Genomic DNA, 20449 nt, shown 5'->3' on the forward strand with positions numbered 1-20449 from the left:
GCAGGTCCATGTTGTAGAACATGTGCCCTGGAGTAGTTAGGTGTTCATGACAATTTCCAAAATTTGTGATTTCTGAGTACTTGATTACTTTGTAATGAACACTTCATTTAACTCATTGATTTACTACTTCCTGTTTTCAGAAACGTTATGTACAGAATTTCACTAATTTTATATATGAAAGCTATACTCAGAAACAGAAATAACTTTGTAATGCATTAAAGATACAGATTAGAAAGAATAATCCCAAGAATTTAGACATAAATGCTCTTCTGAACCATCCTCCATCATAACTGTACTTGTGTATTTCAGTGTATCACTGTCATCCTGTTCATCGATTTCCTCGAGCAGGCACCAGTAATGTCTCCTTCTTCCTAGCCCTGAGATTTTAGAAAGTGCCATATTCGAGGCTCTTTCTTGGTCAGGGGAATGAGACCCATCGTTGTTACTGGTTTTTGGCATATTGAATACTTCATGGGGAGTTTGCTAGACTCTGCCTTCAGGGCAGGATACTTTCTGTAGCCTGCCGGGTTCTCCATCTTACTATCTAAGAACTAGATAGTAAGATGTCTTCCAGGAGCTGGGTTTTATAGTCTCTGGGTCTTGGCCATTGATGGGATTACACGGCACTGGGGGCAGTTGGTGGGTGTAACGCCTACCTACTGAAACATGGGGAATCGGGGTGGAGGAGGTCCAGTCCTGATCTGAGCAGTCTTGGAGATCTTAGCCCCGAGTCCCGCATGACTGGGTTCCTCTGCCGGTTCTTTCATTTGTGAGGCTCGTCCAAAAGTGTAGAGAGTGGTCTCAGCATGGCTGTGGCTTGTTCTGGAGGTCTTCGGCTGCCAGGTCTCTGCTCGCGGCGGGGAGGGAAATTCAACACCCCCCCCTCCAAGAGGCCCCGGTGAAGACAGCCAGGAGCAGCGACAGGAGACTTGCGTATTTAAAGTTTGTAAAATCTCCTCTATTAAATCCAATGTGACGTGATTTTTCTGTATCTGTTAACCTTGAAGTTGTTAGAGAAAATAATCAGGGTCCACTCAGTTGCACTGAGATGATACACATCATTTGACCTATGTTCCTGCTCCTCCTATTTACCCATACATACAGTTGTTTGTAAAAAGTGTATGTATGTATGAGGAGATTTCTATATTAAACTGAAAAAAAAACATTGGCAGAAATTTTCAGATTCTGGGTATCAAGAGATCTTCACTGATCTATTTCCAGTGACCAAAATAAGAGAAACAAATATAAGCAGGTTGACTAAAGGAAACATGAAAATTCCTTTCATGGCATAAGAAACTTGGGCTAAAATGGAAAGTCACACAGCTGATTTGGAGTAGATATTAACTCATAGTGCTTCAAATGAAAGACTAGTATCCAAAATCTATAACGCAGTCACTCAATAATAACCCCATCTCGAAAGTGGGAAGGGGAGACTGACATACCATTCTGCAAAGAAGGCAAGTAGATGGCTAATCAGATGGTGGAAAAGTAATAGTTCATCACTTAGTATTAGGGTAACACAAAGCAACGAGTATCACCTTACATCTGTGGCAATGGCATGTATCTCCCAAACCTGAACATGTTAGTGTGAGTGTGGCATATAGTTATACTCAGTGGAATTCTATGCAATCAAATGGAAAATAAAGTAATGCTCCTCATAACACCTTCGATAAGGATGGTGGGCATGATGATGAGCTAAATAAGCCAGTGGAGAAAAGGACAAATAGAGGATAATTTCACTTGTTTATGTAAAGAAACAAATCAGAGGGGCAGAAGAGGGTTGGACGTTTGCCTTGCTCTTGGCTGATCCAGATTGGATCCCCAGCACCACAAATTGCTCCCAGAGTCTCCCTGGAATGATTTCTCAGCCTACAGAGCAGGAGGAAGCCTTGAGTACTGTTGTGTGTGGCCCTGAAACAAAGACACAAATATATAAATAAATAATGAAAGAAACAAATCAAGGGAATGAACGCTATCAATTGTTAATGCTCCTTCATAAGGAGATACAGGCCTGAGAGTACAGATTTGGGGTGAGGGGAAAAAGATGTCGAAATGACCCAGGGACGAGAACAGAGGATCTGGAGCACAGGGGTGATGCTAAGGGAGGTGACAGTGTACACGGAAACTGCAGCTTCCAATCAGGGAAGAATAAGGGGATGGAGGGAGGGAAGAGAGTGCAGATGGCAGATGAAATAGGATCAGGATATGGGAACTTGGTAACCGTGGTGTGCAGTAACTGTACACTGATACTGTAAACTGACATTTTAAGAAATTTTATCACCTACGTTACAGCTAACAAAATTTAGTCTGTTAAAGTCTGCACAAAGATCTTGTTCACAGCACTGGCACTGTGCACCCATTGCCACAGAGCAGGAGAGATTGACTGTATCAGCATATTGAGCTTGTTTCTCCACACATGGATGTGAAGCTGGAATTTGCTCATTAACTGACTGTTATAAAGATACTCAGACTCATTTTATAAATTTAGAAGAAGACAAGTTGATGGCATTATGAAAAAAATAACAGAATAATGTTAGGAAACATCTAAGAAACAAGTATCTTCCCCACATGGCAGAGTCTGGCAAATTTCCCGTGTCATAGTCCATATGCCAAATACCAGTAACAATGATGGGTCTCATTTTCCTAATCCTGAAAGAGCATTGAATATGGCTCTTTTAAGATCTCAGGGCTGGGAAGAGGGAGACGTTACTGGTGCCTGCTCGAGGCAATCTACAAACAACAGGATGATCGTGACCTCATAGAACTGAAGTGCCAAACTCAAAATAAAGGTGTGAAAATTCAGATGCTGTTTTAATTTACCACTATAGAGCAAACTACTCTTGTGCCTTTGTCCTCTGTCCTTCAGGGTGAGTCTCGAAAGGTAAGACAGACTCTGTGGCATATCCTGGTTGCAAGTTATCCTCAAAAGCCTTGACCAAGGAAATAGTCTCAAAGTTTTTTAATTCAGTTTTTAAAAATATGTGGTGGGGAGAGGAGCGGAGGTGGTAGGCCACAACTGATTTATTTCAGACTCTGTGTTCAGAGAACCACTCTTGTGGGGATCAGGGTTTGTGTGTTGGAGGAGACAGAATTATCTCCAGGTTGATCGGTCCAAAAGCACGGGAAGGCCCTGTCCACTGTGCCATCTCTCTGGCCACAGTTTGGCCATTTTTGAACACAATATCTGCTCCACTCCCCCAGTACTTTACTCCAGATACATGAACCATTTTTTCTCATAATACTTAGAAGAATTAGACAGCTTGAAAACAGGACTGGGATACTCACACAGCTGTGGCCACAGGGTTATCAGGCAACCAGCAATTACACTTAAAGCATGACACAGTGATGGTTATTTTCTACTTACTCTTGCCTAGAGCACAGCCCTGAGAGTTTTTTAATCTGGTCTGCTTTAGAAACCCTTTAGATAGTCTCAGAACACTCAGTTGATCACCCCAGTTTTGGCCTCATTATTAAGGGGACAGTGCCCCACTGAATGCCTGGAGGTGTGGAGTTCTCCCTAGCACTGCCTCTTGGCCACTAGAGGACATTGGACCTGTAGAGTGTTCCCCAAGCCCCATCTTCTCTGACATTTCTAAGAATAACATAGATTAATGAGCCCTGATTTGTTGGTTCCCAATAGTTTGAGATTGGGAAAGAGATATCTCTGGTGTCAGCAATACCTCAACCTTGCCTCTGCCACAAAGCATCAAGGTCAGTGCTCCAGTAGCTTCTTTCAGTCATAACAGTCACCTGATTCTCTCTGTCACCTGCTACTTAGTGCACACAGGCATCCTTCCTCAGCCTCTCTGGACCACTGCTCTCCTAATAAACTGTCATATGACGAAGGTTCTATGGCCCATGTGGGAAGCTATGTCTCAGCCATGCTGCACTCATAATCCTTTGAGCATCTACTTCCCAAGACAGATAGACCACCTCCTTGTTCTTGGAGTCCCTGTGGTTACAAGATAACTACATGAAGGTACATGGGGGTCCAAGCATTTGATCAATGATCTCTTCAAGGTGGAGGTTTCCCCAGTTCCACAGAGATGCTCCTCACTTCACGATGAAACCTCATCAGGGAAGACAGGGCATGGATCCAACTATCTGGGATTTTTGACTCATCACCTTAGAGAGGAGAGGATTTCCTGAGACTCTAGAGAGGGCAGAAAACATGACCCCAGTTTCAGCCAAAACATTTCCTTTCTTCCAGTCATTTCGAATGTGAGCCGAGGGTCCCCTGCGAAAATGTTGAACACCGGAGTGTGTGTGCCTTGGGCCTCCCTGGAACATGAAACTGAAAGTCTCCTCCAGGCACTGGGTGAGGGGAACTGAGCTTCCTGTCTGTCCCAGGACACAGGTGGATGGTTAGACCTGAGTCAGGCTGGGAGACTCCCCAACAGTTCTGCTCACCAGGGAGCACTTCCTGTCCCAGTGGCCTGTCTGTGTGCAGCTGGGACAACCATTCTGTGCCCCTGGCACTTGGTGCGGGGCTGGGGAGATTGGAACAGTTTCAAGTCTTGGAGTTCGGGAAATCTGATGTTGTGAGGATTCAGAGATTGAATTCAGGGCTAAAGCCCCTTCCTCCAGAACTCAACTTTGTGGATCAGTTCTCCTATTGCGCTGCTCTTAGCCCTTGTTGCTACCATGCTGTGTATCTTTTAAGCTGGATATTATGAGACAGATCATCTGTATCTCACCCTTTCCATGATGACTGGTTCACTGAGCATGTTCACAATCATGATCATCCTCTTGTTGTTGATTGCCTCGAGCAGGTACCAGTAACGTCTCCTTATTCTTAGACCTGAGATTTTAAAAGAGCCGTATTAAATGCTCTTTCAGGGCTAAGAGAATGAGACCCATCATTATCACTGGTATTTGGCATACTTAGTATGACACGGAAAGTTTGCCAAACTCTTCTGTGCAGGCAGGATACTTTCAGTAGCCTGGCGGGTTCTCCAAAGTAAAAACGAGATAAGATGTCACGCGGCCTCGAATGTGGCCACATACTTCTGGGAGCTGGATTTTATTGTCTCTGGGTCTTGGCCGTTGAGGGGACCACCTGGCGCCAACAGCAGATGGTGGGTGTAACGCCTACCTACTGGAAGATGGGGGATCTGGGTGGAGAAGGCCCAGTACCGATCCGAGCAGGCTTGGAGATCTGAGCCCCAGTACCCGCATGCCTGGGTTCCTCTGCCGGTTCCTTCATGCATGAGGCTTGTCCGCACGTGTGGAGAGTGGTCTCAGCATGGCTGTGGATGGTTCTGGAGGTCTTCGGTTGCTGGGGCTCTGCTTGGGGCGGGGAGGGAAACTCAACCCACCCCCCTACAAGGGGCCCCAGTGAGGACAGCCAGGTGTGGGAGCAGGAGACTCCGCATGATATCCTCTAGTTTTTCCTACATTTAAGAGAGTTGAGTGATTTTCATCTCAGTAATCATGGTAAAGCCAATAGAGGGTAGCCAGGATTAGGACTCTTTCCAGGTGTTCCTCATGCATGTAAAATTTATGAATTAAATGTCTTCAGAACAATTCCCCAGACTTTCTGGATTCAGTTGGAAGTGTGTAGCACTAGGAGAGTGCATAGTGGCTCTCACAACAAGAGAGCATAGTGTCCCTGACGACATTTCCCTTGTCCGCCCAGGATTATGGGGGGCCTGGGCCGCTCTTCCAGTCAGGGCAGCCCAGGCCATGTGGCAGACGGTGGACGAAGCGAGGGCCAAGATGGTTGATTGATCAGATGCTATTTATTCCATTCTCATACCCCTTCACTCCTGTCTCTTTCTCTTCTTATCTCACAGGCCCCAATCTGGAACCCCTGGGCCTTCTCCCTCTGGCTCTGGCTCTGATCCCCAGCCCACTCTTAAGTCTAGTTAAATCCCAAAACCATAAGGGGCTGGGCTTACAAAATTTGCGTGTTTACAATCAATAGGGTTAAATTTCTCTCCCTCAGGGTATGCTGCTTCTAGGACAGATTCTCTTTCAGCAGGAATCCCATGGGTGTGTTTCTCCTCTCCTTGTCCAACAAACATATGAGCATTCATAATATTAATCATTTTGTATGGACTCAGTAAGAGATGCATTAAGTATATAGAATTGCTCCCCTGGGGTCATCTCGATCTCAGACTACAGTGCTCAGACCAGATTAGTCTTTTCTATCTCTAGTAGGGTCCTAGTCTCATCGTGACTTTTGGATCTTGACAGCATTTGTCTATGATCAAACTCTTAACTTATACTTAATAATTGTGACACCATGGCCAGGCCCATCTCGATGCCAGGGTAGCACATAGCTTACTGCTTACCCTGATTCCATCCAGTTCCTCTTTGGGACCCTGCTTTGGGGGGCACTAGGAAGTGAGGGTAACTGAGGCTTAAGTTGAGAAAACAGATGCCCGGAAATAAATAATATCGAAGCCAATTAAATCCCATGTTACAAAAGCATAATATTAATTGTCTTCTTGTGTCTATACAAAAGAACATTGCTTTAAAGCAAACTATACAAAAGACTTAAGGAGAGGGGAAAAGCAATATTAACTTTACAAATTCAGTGTCCTTCAAAGAACTGACCTTACAAATTAACAGAAACTGGTTAGGGAAATAAGCTGATTAACTGGTTAAGGAAGAGAGCATAGAGAAGTGGTTACATATAAACAAAAAAATGGGAGTGACTCGCTAGTACTGTCATGGGTGTGACCCGATAAACTAAGAACCTTGTGGCAAGGGAGAAAGGACAAAGCAATGTTATCCTACAGAGAGTGGTTGGTGATTTGAGAACATGGCATTCCCATGTGTCACTTGGAGTTGTCACTACACACAGAGGACAGTGGGGAGACTGAGAATAATCTGAAACTCCAGAACTGTAGGTGGCAGTTCAGTCACCAAGGAGCCCCATCTAGGCGACTGCTCTGTGCAGAGACAGGAAGGGTGCATTGAGAAAAATCCTCGAGGTTTGATTTCTGGTCTTCCCTGTACCAGGAATGTGTCTGTGCCTTTCTGCTCTACCACAGTGACAATCCAGGCTGCTCTTTTGGTTAGGCCCCTGCTTCTGTGCTCTGCATTGAACTTGGTTGGAACTTTCGCCCATATTGTGCTCTTTGTGCCGTAAGGAATTGAAGTCATCCTGATTCGTATGTGTTCAATGTTCTTCTAGGAGAGGGAATGAAAATACTCTTATACCAGATATGAGCATTTTTTCCTGTCATTGGGAAGGGTTTTGCTAATTTTTGTATATTGACCATTTTGATAAATTTGTAACAGTTTTCAAAGTACAGGTATGAATCTTGGATTCTGCATAAGAAGTAAAGGTCATAGTCCAACTACGGAAGCACATATATTCATTCCCAGTAATACTGTGGTCTGCATGACTCATAGCCCCTCTCGTTATGAAGCTGTCTGAGGCTTCCCCGTGGACACTGATAGGAGACCTACATATACACATATATGTATATATATATATATATGAATCACAAATCACGACCATCCAGTTATCCGTCGATTGCCTCAAGCAGGCCCCAGTAACGTCTCCTTCATCCTAGCCCTGAGATTTTTAAGAAAGTGCTATATTCAAGGCTCTTTAGGAGAATGAGAGCCATCATTGTTACTGGTATTTGGCATATTGGGTACGCCACGGGGAGTTTGCCAGACTCTGCTGTGTGGGAAGGTTATATTCGGTAGCCTGCCAGTTTGTCCAAAGTAGGAATGAGATAATAAGATGTCATAATAAGACATCATATATATATATATATATATATATATATATATTTCTGTTTTCCACTCATATAGTCTGGAGCGATAGCACAGCGGTAGGGCGTTCGCCTAACAAGCGGCCAACATGGCCAACCCGAGTTCTCGGAGAGCCCGGCAAGCTACCGAGAGTATTCGATATGCCAAACACAGTAACAACAAAGTCTCCAATGGAGACGTTACTGGGCCCGCTCAAGCAAATCGACGATCAACGGGAGGGTCTTTACCTTTACCTTTACTCATATAGTCTATACATTTGTACATGGATATATGATCATGTATATATGTTCTCGATATCAACTGAGAGAAAGTGATACATTGTGAATTGTGATTCTTTTTTCCCAGATTGCAAGACATGCACAAAATTAATGTCTCACTCAATCACTATCACGGTATCAATGTTATCCCATTGTTCATTGATTTGCTCAAGCGGGGACCAGTAATGTCTCTATTCGTCCCAGCCCTGAGATGTTAGCAGTCTTTCCTTATGCTTCCTTCCCTCCAGTAGCATATTGGAGGCTCTTTCAGGGTCAGTGGAATAAGACCCATTATTGTTACTGTTTTTTGCATATTGCATATACCACAGGGAACTTGCGAGGCTCTGTCATGGGATGTCTCACTCAGTACTGTATATTTCCCAGGAATATTGGTCATTCAGCAAGGTCACACCCCAGGTAAGCTCAGCTGGGATGCATGACCCAGGGTTGGAGGGAGCAGCCCCTGAGGCCTCGCTCTAAATCCTTTCTGCTGGTACATGCTACTGCCAGCCCTCCTGGGCACACTCCAAACTGTGTGTCTGTGCTTGGGTCATGACCTTCACCTGAGCTGGGTTGAGATGCCTCCAGCATCAGGACTTCACAGACCCTGAACCTGACCATTTCCTTACAACCACGTGATAGAAGAAATGTGGCCCTGATCTCTTTCATAGAGAGTCATCTTCTTCACTGTCTATTGTTCATTGGCATTATTCTAGCTCAGAAATATAGAGATATGAAGATGTACAAAGGGCAGGGCTGCACAGAAACTCAAGAATAGGGTCTGGCCACCACGAGGAATTCATCTCAGAGAAATGGATTTCTTGCAGAGACAGAATTTCAAACAAAATGTGGAGCAATGGGGTTCTGCCATGGGTAGACCTGAAGTTCAGAAACCTGCAATGACCCCAGCACAAACTTCCACATGGTTCTTACTGTACCATCTGGGGTGCTCTGCACAAAATCCTAGAAGAAAATATGAATAACACTAGATGTTCTAGAGAGAGGCCATCATCCTCTTGGCTGTTGCTGAAGGACAGAGAGATCCTGAGCCTTTCCCTCAGATGAAGCCTGGCCATGTGAGCCCCATTCAATGTCTGAGACCCTGATTCTCTGGGGAGGAAGTCAAGAAGATCAGCGTCCCTGTCATCTCCTCACCCGGCACAGTTGCCTCCCCCTCAGTTTTCTGACATGTTCAGGATATGATTGTCACACTGTGTCTCGCACAGTAATACATGGCCGTATCCTCAGTGCTCAGCCTGCTCAGTTCCATGTAGGCTGTGTCCTTGGACTTGTCCGCAGTGAGCGTGAGTCTTCCCTGGAACTTTTGTGCGTAGTTTGTAGCACTATTACCAGGGTCTATCCTTCCCATCCACTCGAGCCCTTGTCTCGGGGCCTGCCGCACCCAGTGCATCCATCTGCTGGTGAAGGTGTATCCGGATGCCTTGCAGGAGATCTTCACTGATGTCCCAGGTTTTCCCACCTCAGGCCCCGACTGCACCAGCTGTACCTGGGAGTTCACACCTGTGGACAACAGACAGGAGTGGGTGGACTCCACTTGACTGGCCCCATTCCCTCAGCCCAAGGCATGGGGACGCTTACCTGCAGCCACTGCCACCAGGAAGAGAATTCTCCAGGTCCAGTCCATGGTGGGGAATGTGCACTCAGGGGCTTCTGAAGGTGTGGGTGTGCCTGCTGTGTGAGGGTGTCAGGACACAGGCATATCTGTATTTAACTTAGTGTCCCTCGCATAATTTGCATATTCATTAGGAGGGAGAACTCATAGCTGACGGCTTGGTCCAACCTTTGAAGGGGCTGGTGGAAGCGACCGGGTCGATCCTGAAAGGGAGTGAAGAGGTCCACGTTCTGACTCTTGTTTGAGGAGATGAGTCCCTGCCCTGTCCAGGGAGTCTTTGCACACAGAGCTCCCCCTCAGAGACCAAGCCCTGTAAGGACCTTCCCCTTCGGGCTCCCCACATATGTATGACCTGGACACATCTGGACACACCGGGGCTCTGGGGATATTTCTGGGATCCTGTAACTCCCCAAGTCATACTACAATGAGACTACAAAACCATCCTAATGCCCCTGAGGTTTCCATTGGGGATATTAAGAAGTCAAGAAACACCCCCTGTATACAAGTTTTACTGCCTTATCAATATGATATATGTTCCTCCCCAAACCGTTATTATGCACAATTTAACCTTCTGAGCAATAGCACAGCGGTAGGGCGTTTGCCTTGCACGCAGCCAACATGACCGACCTGAGTTAGATTCCTCCGCCCCTCTCGGAGAGCCCGGCAAGCTACTGAGAGTATCTCGCCCGCACGGCAGAGCCTGGCAAGCTCCCCGTGACGTATTCGATATGCCAAACACAGTAACAACAAAGTCTCCAATGGAGACGTTACTGGGCCTGCTCGAGCAAATCGATGATCAACGGGAGGGCCTTTTTATACTTTCTTTTGTTTTGGTTTTCTCAACAAAGAAAAATTTAGTTTTCTGGGTTTTTTAAAAATGTTTTTATTATATTTTAATTAAATCTCTGTGAAATAGACCCTTAAAAAAATGTTCGTGATTTGATTTCGTTAACACAATATTCCTGTTTTTGAAGAGAAACCTTTTTAATCTCTGCACCCCTTCAGGCCTGCAACTCTGGTCTTGAGTCTTGGCGCCCCCTGCAGCCCAGTCCCCACCCTGCAGGGAGAGTTTCTGCGCTCTCCGGGGCTTTAGCCTCTTTTTTTTTTTTAAATTTTTATTAGTGAAACACTATGAGGTACAGTTGTAGATTCACAAATTTTTGTGCTTGGGTTTCAATTATACAATGATCAGGGCTTTAGACTTTGGTGTCTCTAATACAGGATTGAATCCTGGGACTTCAGTTCAGAAACCTTGTTCACGAGTCATATTCTTTTCTGGACATTTTGTTTTGGTTTTGAGCCATACCTGGCAGTTCTGAGGGCATACTTCTGGCTCTGTGCTCTGGAATTGCTCAGGTAGATGCATCCTAGGAAAACATTGGCAAATCAAGTAGTTACAGATCTAACAATTGAAAGGTGACACTGAGTGTTCTTTGCTGAGATTATGTAAAAGTAATACAATAAACACTTAATCACTTCACTTAACTTCCCGTTAGTCGTCGATTTGCTTGAGCGGGAGCCAGTAACGTCTCCATTTGCCCCTGTCGCGTGCTAGTGTAGCCCAATGGCATCTGTTCGCTCCGGGAACATGAAGGGCCTCAAACCGATCGTTCATGATCTTCACAAAAAAGTCTGACCATCTGGTAGGTGTGTGTCCACGCGGTCTCTTGACATCCCGGGGAATCCAATCAGTGACAGCTCTAGTCCAAAGGATATTCGGCGAATATCCTTTCCCATTCTGTAGACTGTCTTTGTATTTTGGTCACTGTTTCTTTGGAGGTGCAGAAGCTTCTTAGTTTAAGATAGTCCCATTTATCTATCTCTGTTTTCACTTCCTCGGCCAGTGGCGTGGCATCTTTGAAGATACCATTAGCTTCATCATTAATCATCAGAGAGATGCAGATCAAAACCACAATGAGATACCATCTCACACCTCAGAGACTGGCCCACATTCAAAAGAACAAAAGCAACCAATGCTGGCATGGATGTGGCGATAAAGGGACACTCCTTCACTGTTGGTGGGAATGTCCACTGGTTCAGCCCTTCTGGACAACAGTATGGACGGTTCTCAAAAAATTAGAAATTGAGCTCCCATTTGACCCAGCAATACCACTCCTGGGAATATATCCCAGAGGGGCAAAAATGTATAGTCGAAGAGACATCTGCACTTGTTTGTTCATTGCAGCACTCTTTACAATAGCCAGAAACTGGAAGAAACCTGAATGCCCAAGAACAGATGACTGGTTAAAGAAACTTTGGTACATCTACACAATGGAGTACTATGTAGCTCTTAGAAAAGATGAAGTCATGAAATTTGCCACGCCGTCAACGGTGTCGCCCGCGTAGCAACCAGCTAAGGTGACCTGGGCCTGGTCCAGGTCCCGCGGGAAAGGGAGGTTCGCGACCTTTGGGTCTATGCCTCCGGCGCCCCCTTTTTCTTATCCTGCTTTGTGTGCTTCTGTGGCACTTTGGTATGTGGCTCTTCTGCATCCCGGATGGAGTTTATAATGGTTGCCTGCCAATTTTACTTATAAGTTAGGTATTTAGAATTAATAGGTAGAAGCTTTGTAGTTATAGTTTGCTTTTAATCATTGTGAAATCTGTAGGATACTAAGGAGATGTTAGGTTCGACAAAGGTCAGGAGTCATAGTGAAACCAAACAATAACAGGAGCCAGAAAAACCGCCAAATATTGTGGCTGAAACAATTAGATCCTTAGCATACAGTACAGCCCTTAATTTCAAGCAAGGGTGCCTAACATAAAAGAAAACAATAAGTTACCGTATGAGAGAATGAGGGACATTGTGAAACCTCTATCCCCCCATACAAAAACTGATTCAAGCACATACATCCTGGAGTTTATTAACAGAAAAACAAAGTGTTGCAAACCAATATATGGGAAGGTCCGAGACCCTTCCTGGATTGTGATGTGTGGTTAAGACCCTGTCAGATGAAAACAAAAGTTGCTGAAGAAAAACAATGATAGAGAACTCTGTAGAAAGGGGAACCATGGTTAGACATTAAATCCTGTGTAATCACTGTAAAGAATTCATAGGTAAATGTTTTGTCCTAATTTGAAGCAGGAAGTGTATTAAGAAAGTGTTTTTGTCCCTCGATATTTTTTGGAATATGTCACCTATAAGTAACCACGATATGATGTAATGTCCGATTGTATTTTGGCCCTTTGTTCTATGATTTTGCCTTGACTGTATAAAAAAGGAACCCTGTGCTCAGTAAAATCGCAGCAGCACTCAACCTCACTTGTGTTGGTGTCTGTCTGTCATCGCCGAATCTCCTGCTTTCCTGTAAACCTTCTCCCACGTCCCTCAGCCTGGTGGTTCCCGACCGAGCCAGTCTGCGGCAGAAATTTATATACAAGTGGTACAATATGGAAAGTATCATGCTAAGCAAAATGAGTCAGAAAGAGAGGGATAGACATAGAAAGATTGCATTCATCTGGGGGATATAAAGTAACAAAGTATGAGATTAATACCCAAGAATAGCTGAGATCAGCACCAGGAGGATTACCCCATAACTTAGAGGCCAGCCGGGTATCCTAGAGGAAAGGGCAGTTCAGATAGAGAAGGGAGCACCAAATAAAGGATGTTTGGAGGATCCTCCCAGGAGGGGAGATGCATGTCGAAAGTAGACTATGGACTGAACATGTTTGCCACTCAATGCCTCTTTTGCAGACCACAACACCCAAACGGAGAGAGAGAACACAGGGGATTGCCCTGCCACAGTGGCAGGGGGGGATGGGGGGATGGGGGTGGGAGGGATATTATCCATGGTGGTGAAAAACGGGCACTGGTGGAGGGATGGGTATCTGATCATTGTATAATTGAAACCCAAGCACAAAAAAATTGTAAATCTACAACTAAAAAAAAATAAATAAAAAAAAAAAACAAGAATACTATACAACTGTTAGAAAAAAAAAAAAAGAATGGTGAGATCCTGGTAGTGAATCCGCAACACAGCTCACGGAGGATCCTGATGTATTGGGCTTGAATGCCGTGATTGGCTAGGGCTTCCATGACCGCTTCCGTCTCAACAGAATCAAAGGCCTTCTTTAAATCAATGAACGTTAAACAGAGCGGCATCTTGAACTCCCGAGAAACCTCAATGAGCTTGGTTATCGTGTGGATATGGTCGATGGTGCTGAATCCTTTGCGGAACCCTGCTTGCTCGCATGGTTGTCCTTCATCTAGTGTTCTGCCAATCCTATTCAGGATGACTCGAGTCAACAACTTGTAGATGACAGGCAATAGGCAGATCGGGCGATAGTTGCCAATGTCATGGATGTCTCCCTTCTTGAACAGTAGTACGGTCCTGCTGGTTTTCCATTGGGACGGAACCTTGCATTCAGACAGGTAGCGAGTGAAGAGCCGAGCCAGTGTATTGATGAGTACTGAAGGCAGGTTCTTCAGGTGTTCAGGTCTGACCTTGTCTGGGCCGGGTGCTGTTTGTTTCTTTACCGACAAAATGGCGTGTCGGATTACGGAAGGGAGAACATTGGGAACGACATATCCATCCTGTGGAATTTGGTATGTCGGCAAGTGGAGATGGCTATCGAAGAGATTTGAGTAGAAGTCATGGATAATCTTCTCCATTGCCATTCTGGAGGATGTGATGGATCCATCAGGACGTCGGAGGGCAGTCATCTTGGTCTTATAGTTGGCGATGGACAGGCAGGCGTTACGAATACTTTTCCCGGCTTCTGCCGCATCTACCAGTACTTCTGCTCTTCTCTCTTTGAGGTCTTCCTTGATCGCATCTCTGAACTGCTTTGCAAGCTCGGACGTTAGCTTGCGGTTGCCTGAGGCATGCGCCAAACCATGCTGGCGAATTAGCTCAAGAGTTTTCGAAGATAGGCGACTTTTTGTGGCTATCTCTCTCTTGGTGTTCCTCGCACATTCATGGAGGTGCTGAACCAGTCGATCGTATTCCTCGTCAATGTCAATGGCATCTTCCCATGTTGCCGCAATAGTACCAAAGAGTTCCCAGTTGGTGGTCATTTTGGGAGTTCTCTTTTTGAACTTTGCAGCCCTTTCTCCCCGCTCTGTGAAGTAGAATTTTGCACGAAGGAGATGGTGGTCCGATCTCGTTCGAAATTTTGGGACAACAGCGACATCAGTCAGGCAAAACCGTCAATTGAATATGATGTGGTCTATTTTGTTGTGGAATCGTCCACCGGGAGACTCCCATGTCCATCGTTTAGATTCTGCCTTCTGGAACTGTGAGTTACCATGAATAGTCTTGGTCGACATGATGAACTCAGACAGTCTCTCACCCTGTTCGTTCCATTCTAGGCCATGTGTCCCGATGTGATGTTCTTCAGCTGATCTTCTCGGTCCTATCTTGGCATTAAAATCACCCACAATGATCTTGCAGAAGGTTTGGTCTTCTTTATAGAACTTCTCTAACTCCATGTAGAACTTCTCGATTTCTCTTTCATCATAATGAGATGTTGGTGCGTAGACAACGAAGATAGAAACTGCAGGCAGTGAGCCACATCTATTCAAATGTAAATGTCCGATTCGGATTGTTAGGCATTCGAATGAATCAATGCTCTTGGCCAAGTTTGTGTTGACAAGAACACCGACACCTCCAACACCTCTTTTATAGCATGTTCCGAGATACAATTCTTCTCCAGTGTCGAAAACGGCATGGTGAGATTTGTGCCTTCTTGTCTTGGTCAGACCAAGGATGTCGTACTTGATCATTCGCGCTTGTACCATCAGGTCCTCGATGGATGCATCTGATGCTAGCGTACGTGCATTGAAAGTACAGACGATCTTTTTTGTCTTCCTTCGTTGTGGCAGCCTAGGTCGGCCTTGAGATTTTGTCGGCCTCTCGTTTCTCATCCTTCTCAGTGCTGCTATGTCGGTGAAGCCTTCAGGGTCAGGTGAATGAGACCAGTTGTAGTTACTGGTTTTGGCATATCGAATACACAACGGAAAGCTTGCCAGGCTCTTCCGTGCGGGCGGAATACTCTCGTTAGCTAGCCAGTCTTTCCCAGAGGGATAGAGGCTTTTGGGGCCACACTCCAGGATGCTTTCCAGACCCGCGCGTCAGCTCCGGCCGAGACCCAGTCATGACTGAAGACCCACAGAACAAGATAAGCGGAACTCTCTGAGACCTTGGACTCCAGACTCAGCGGACCCAGGGACAGAGCTTCTCTGCTTGCTCCCACCACCACAGCCGTCGCCACACTCCAGGACGCTTTCCGGACCCGTGCGGCAGCTCCGTCCAAGACCCACGCACGACTTAAGACCCACAGAACAAGATAAGCGGAACTCTCTGAGACCTTGGACTCCAGGCTCGGCGGACCCAGGGACAGAGCTTCTCTGCTTGCTCCCACCACCACAGGTGACAAAGGGATTCTAATCAGGAGCCCCACCCTACCCTGCCCTGTCTGCTTCCATCAACCACCCAGGGATCAAATTGTGCACAGGAGACCCACCCTACCCAGATAAATACCCCACTGGCAGACTTCCACTCTCGACACTACTTCCACTGCCCAGCCGTCACCACACTCCAGGATGCTTTCCGGACCCGCGCGGCCGCAAGCGGCCGCGCGACACATCATAGGACACTAAATACCCATCTTCTGGAATTGTCGTACCATATTTGATAGGGTTCAAATATGGTAACAATAAACACTTAATTCAGTCAAATAAAAATAGTAAAAACTATCAAAATTAAAGAGGATTTAAGTAAAGACTTTAATATAAACAAAGGTATATTAAACTGGTTAAATTTATGAAGACTTTTTCAAAACCCAGGCATAAGTCAAACACAGCTGCCAACAAGTTTATTTTATAACTACATTAATAGGACAAATATAAGTAAATACATTAATAGCACTGTGGCACTGTCTTGCCTTTGTTCATCAATTTGACCGAGCGGGTACCAGTGAGGTCCCATTGTGGGACTTGTTTTTACTGTATTTGGCATATCAAATATGACACGGGTAGCTTGCCAGTCTTTGCGATGTGGGTGAGATACTCTCGGTAGCTCGCCGTGCTCTCCTAGAGGCACGGAGGACAGTGGGCCACATGTAAGGCAAACGCCCTATCGCTGTGCTATTGCTCCAGCCAACTCTCGCCTGACCACTCATGCAGTTTAATCAGGTAAAGCGCATGATCTTGGGGAGGGGGGGTGGAAACGATGTCAACCTATTCGCCCAAGTAAGAATGAAACTCATCGCAAAGCGGCACTTAGGGTCTGAAATCGTAGGACAGGGTCAGCATGGAGCTGCTTCCCGATCTGGCCCCTCCAGTATTTACTCACTGGCCAGGCTCGCTGCAGCATCCAGGGCTGACACCCACCAGGGGTTGGGCAGTATCTGCAGGTGCGGGGCGAACGTCCCCAGGTCTGATCTTTGGTCCTGGGCCCCCGAGTTCAGGAGTCGTGTCCTCTGGCCGTGTCGGGGTGGCTGCACGAGCTGCGAGGCCCCACGGATGGTTCCCGTGCGACCCGGCTGGGGGACTCCCTCGGCCAGCTCAGTGGGGAGACTGGCCTGCCGCAGGCCCCTGCCCCCGCCTCCTCGGCGTTCGAGGTTGCTCTCGGTCCCCAGGGACAGCGCGTCCAACGAGAGACCCGGGCTTGGCCCCCACACACTCCCTGTGAGCCAAAGTGAAAAAGGGCGTGGGTAGGACACGTGGATCCCCTGCTGTTGGCTAGCACTGTGGCCACACTATGGGTCCTGCCTGTGTGACCCCACGGGCGGGAGGCCCAGGCCCAGCCTCTGGCCACCCCAGCCTCCGTCCCAGGTCGGGCCGCTGCGCGTCTCCCCTCCTGTGGTGGTTCCGGCCCTGCTTGGCCCAGAGTTACCTGCGGCCCATCCAGTCCCGCCTTGTCCTTCCCACCCGCCGGCACCAACCTCCTGGGCCTTTTGCGTAGGAATGAATACGATAAAATAGTTAAGCTTTATTGGACACATGACTTGAACTCTGACTTTTTCAGTGATGCACAAGAATATTCTTTAAAGAGATTTATTAGAGAAATGCAAGGGGGGGAGAGAGAAAGCTAGAGAGAGAGAGAGAGAGAGAGAGATGTGAGAGGGAGGGTAGAAGGGAGGGAGCAGCCAGTACCTGACCGCAGGAGCTCCGGAATGATCTGGAACCTCTGCTCCTGCTGCCAGCCCCCAGGAGCTGTTTCCTGGTCCAGGGGCAAAGGTCGGGCAGCCCCACTAGGTCCCTCCAGCTCCTTTCCACCAGCTCTCTCTGGGCCCCAGTGGCCCCTACAGCCCGAGTGGGCACGGCCACTGGATGGGTCAGAGGGAGTCAGTGTCCGCTTGGGCCTGTCCCGGGGCTTCCTGTGTCCACGCGGGGCTGTGGGGCTGCGTGGGCACCGCTGCCCGTGGCCTCCCCCCGTCCGGACGAGCAGGACTTGGACCCGCATCTGGATCAGGCTCATCCCTGAGATGCTCCCTGGACCCGGAGGCTCCGAGTCCTTCTCCCTAATGGTCACCCGAGACTGTGTCCCTCCGACCCGACGTGACTGTCCTCGGGGGCGTCCAGCGGTCACTGTCCCACCTCCCCCCTGGTGTCCCTCGCGTGGGGGTCCCTCTGGCCTATCCGAAACCCCAGACACTCAGCTAAGACGTGTCCAGTCAGAGGGACGCTGCCTGGCCACTGCTGTGCTGTCCGGGTCTCCATCATCAGGGCGGTCTGTCCCGTCCCCAAGCCCGGTCTGGGCTGAGTCCACACGCGCACAGATACACTGGCGGAGGAACCAGGATACCTCAGAGTCTCTTTCAGATGCCCAGAGACCTCCTCAGCCCACTGGGCACCTTCTGCGCCTGGGGGTGCTCCCCTATGAGGGGACACGGGGTGTGGGCGTCCCCTGAGGACCCTGGTACCCTCAGGCCAGGACAGGAGACCTTCACCAAGAGCCGTTCTCAGTGGGAGACGATTATATAGGCCTGTCTCAGTGTGGGTTCGTGTAGGAGGTTTGTGGGGAAGGTCTCTGGGGTAGGCAGGGGATCGTACTTTTGTGACCTGTTCTCAGGGAACACATTTGTCTGTATTAACTCAGTATACCTTCGGAGGAATCAGAGCTGAAGACCTGTCCCAATCTGAGGGCGATCAGGTGGGTGACGCAGGGTCCAGTGCTCACCGAGTAAGGAGTGTCCAAGTCCATGACGGTGCTTATTTGTGAGCCTGACCCCTGCCCTGTTCCTGAACTCTGAGCAGACAGAGCTCCTCCCCTGAGCGACAGACCCACCAGACCACTCCCCTCAGGTGACCCACCTCTGAGGAGCACAGACATCACGAGTCCTGACCAAAGGTTTATATCAGAGTTTGGATACCTCCATTCACCGTATTTGAAAGTTAATTTCCCCCCATTGGCAATCATTTTAATCAATAAATTAATCTCATCCCCAAGTTCTGTAAGTTTATAGAGCCTCAAACAATACTTGAAATTGTCTTTGAATTATTGTCATTATCTTGTTTGTTGTTGTTGTTGTTGTTTAATTCTCCTAATAATATCAGGTATTTATGAACAGTTAAGCCTGCCATGCACAAAGTCTTTCCCTGGGATTATGTCATTTGTTTTAATTGAATCAGGAAAACCCAGGACCTGAGGTTACACCCACTTACCCCACTGTGCTTGCTGCTGAGCTGCAGCTTTTGTGGGGACCTAAGCGCCCCCTGCTGCTCAGTCTCCTTCTGTTATTTCAGTGACCAATTGCCTTGGAGTATCTGAATTTATGGTGGCTCCTGAAGGGTTGCCACCAGGTCGCTGTCTCCACCTCATTCCTCTGTGGGCCCCGCAGTGCACCTCTGCTCTGCGCACCTGGAAATCATGTCCCTCGCTGCTCCTGGGGCTGAACCTGTGTGTAGTTCTGAGTTGGGGCAGACCCTCCTGGGGACTCCCTGGGACCTGTAGGGCTGCACTCTCCCCCCACACTGCCTCCATCTGCCTCCAATGCACCCTATCAGGGGAACAGGGTCCCGCTGTCCATCAACTGTCCATCAGAGAGCCTAGCTCGTCCAAGCCCTGAAACACACTCACCATGACCAGGGAAAATAATCCGGATAAGAATATGATGCACGGCCAGGACTGAGTCCAGGTCAGACCGGGGCACAGTCTGTCTAAGGCTTGTGCAAATCAGGCTCCGCAGGAAACCATTTCTGCCCAGTCCTCACTCACGGTCCAGACAAGGGCTGTCCTGGAGGAAACTGTGCATCTAACACAGAATTTGCATATCCACAAAAAGGACATCAGAAATCCATGAATAATGGGTAAAAAGTAAAACAAAATAATTGATCTATGAAAAAATTTCATGTGTTTTTTGATGTTTCTACTGGAACGGTACAATTTTCTCAGTTATCTCCCATATGATTTTGAACCTCTAAAAATCCTGAATGTAGGTATCAAGCAGATACATTAGCTGATTACACACAAGTAAGTTTCTTTGATATATTATGCAGAGGAGAATTTAACTTTGATCCATGAATTTGATTACCATTATCAACATTGTCATTTGAGTAATTAAGGTGGGATAGTCCATTGTTAGCAACATGAAACCTGTATACCAGAACAATAATAATTTCGAGATATTTCCCCAACTTTGCAGAGACCTCTCCTAGCTGATACCATTAGTATGAGAGAGATTCCCTTAAGGGTAGTCAGCCCTCGGCATTCCTCTCTACCAACGGCTGGGGGTCTTTTCTCTCCCCTGCCCTAACTGAGGCAGGTTTCCACTCTGTCATTATGAAAATTTCCACCCCGTCATCTAGTTGCTCCAGTCCAGCATTGTGTTATTCACATATGTCTCCCAGGGAAATGTATTCCATGATTAGGAATGAGAA

General features: G+C 47.2%; 1 gene segment (V, D, J or C); it reads right to left on the reverse strand.

Moving 5' to 3' along the window:
• Positions 1 to 9186: 9186 nt before the first annotated feature.
• Positions 9187 to 9678, reverse strand: LOC130023189 (immunoglobulin heavy variable 1-3-like). The segment is given in 2 exon segments: positions 9187 to 9515; positions 9594 to 9678. Coding segments are annotated over 2 exon segments (375 nt in total).
• Positions 9679 to 20449: the final 10771 nt, after the last annotated feature.

This window comes from Sorex fumeus, unplaced genomic scaffold (genome assembly GCF_029834395.1).
Source record: "Sorex fumeus unplaced genomic scaffold, SorFum_2.1 ptg000022l, whole genome shotgun sequence".
Lineage (NCBI taxonomy): Eukaryota > Metazoa > Chordata > Mammalia > Eulipotyphla > Soricidae > Sorex > Sorex fumeus.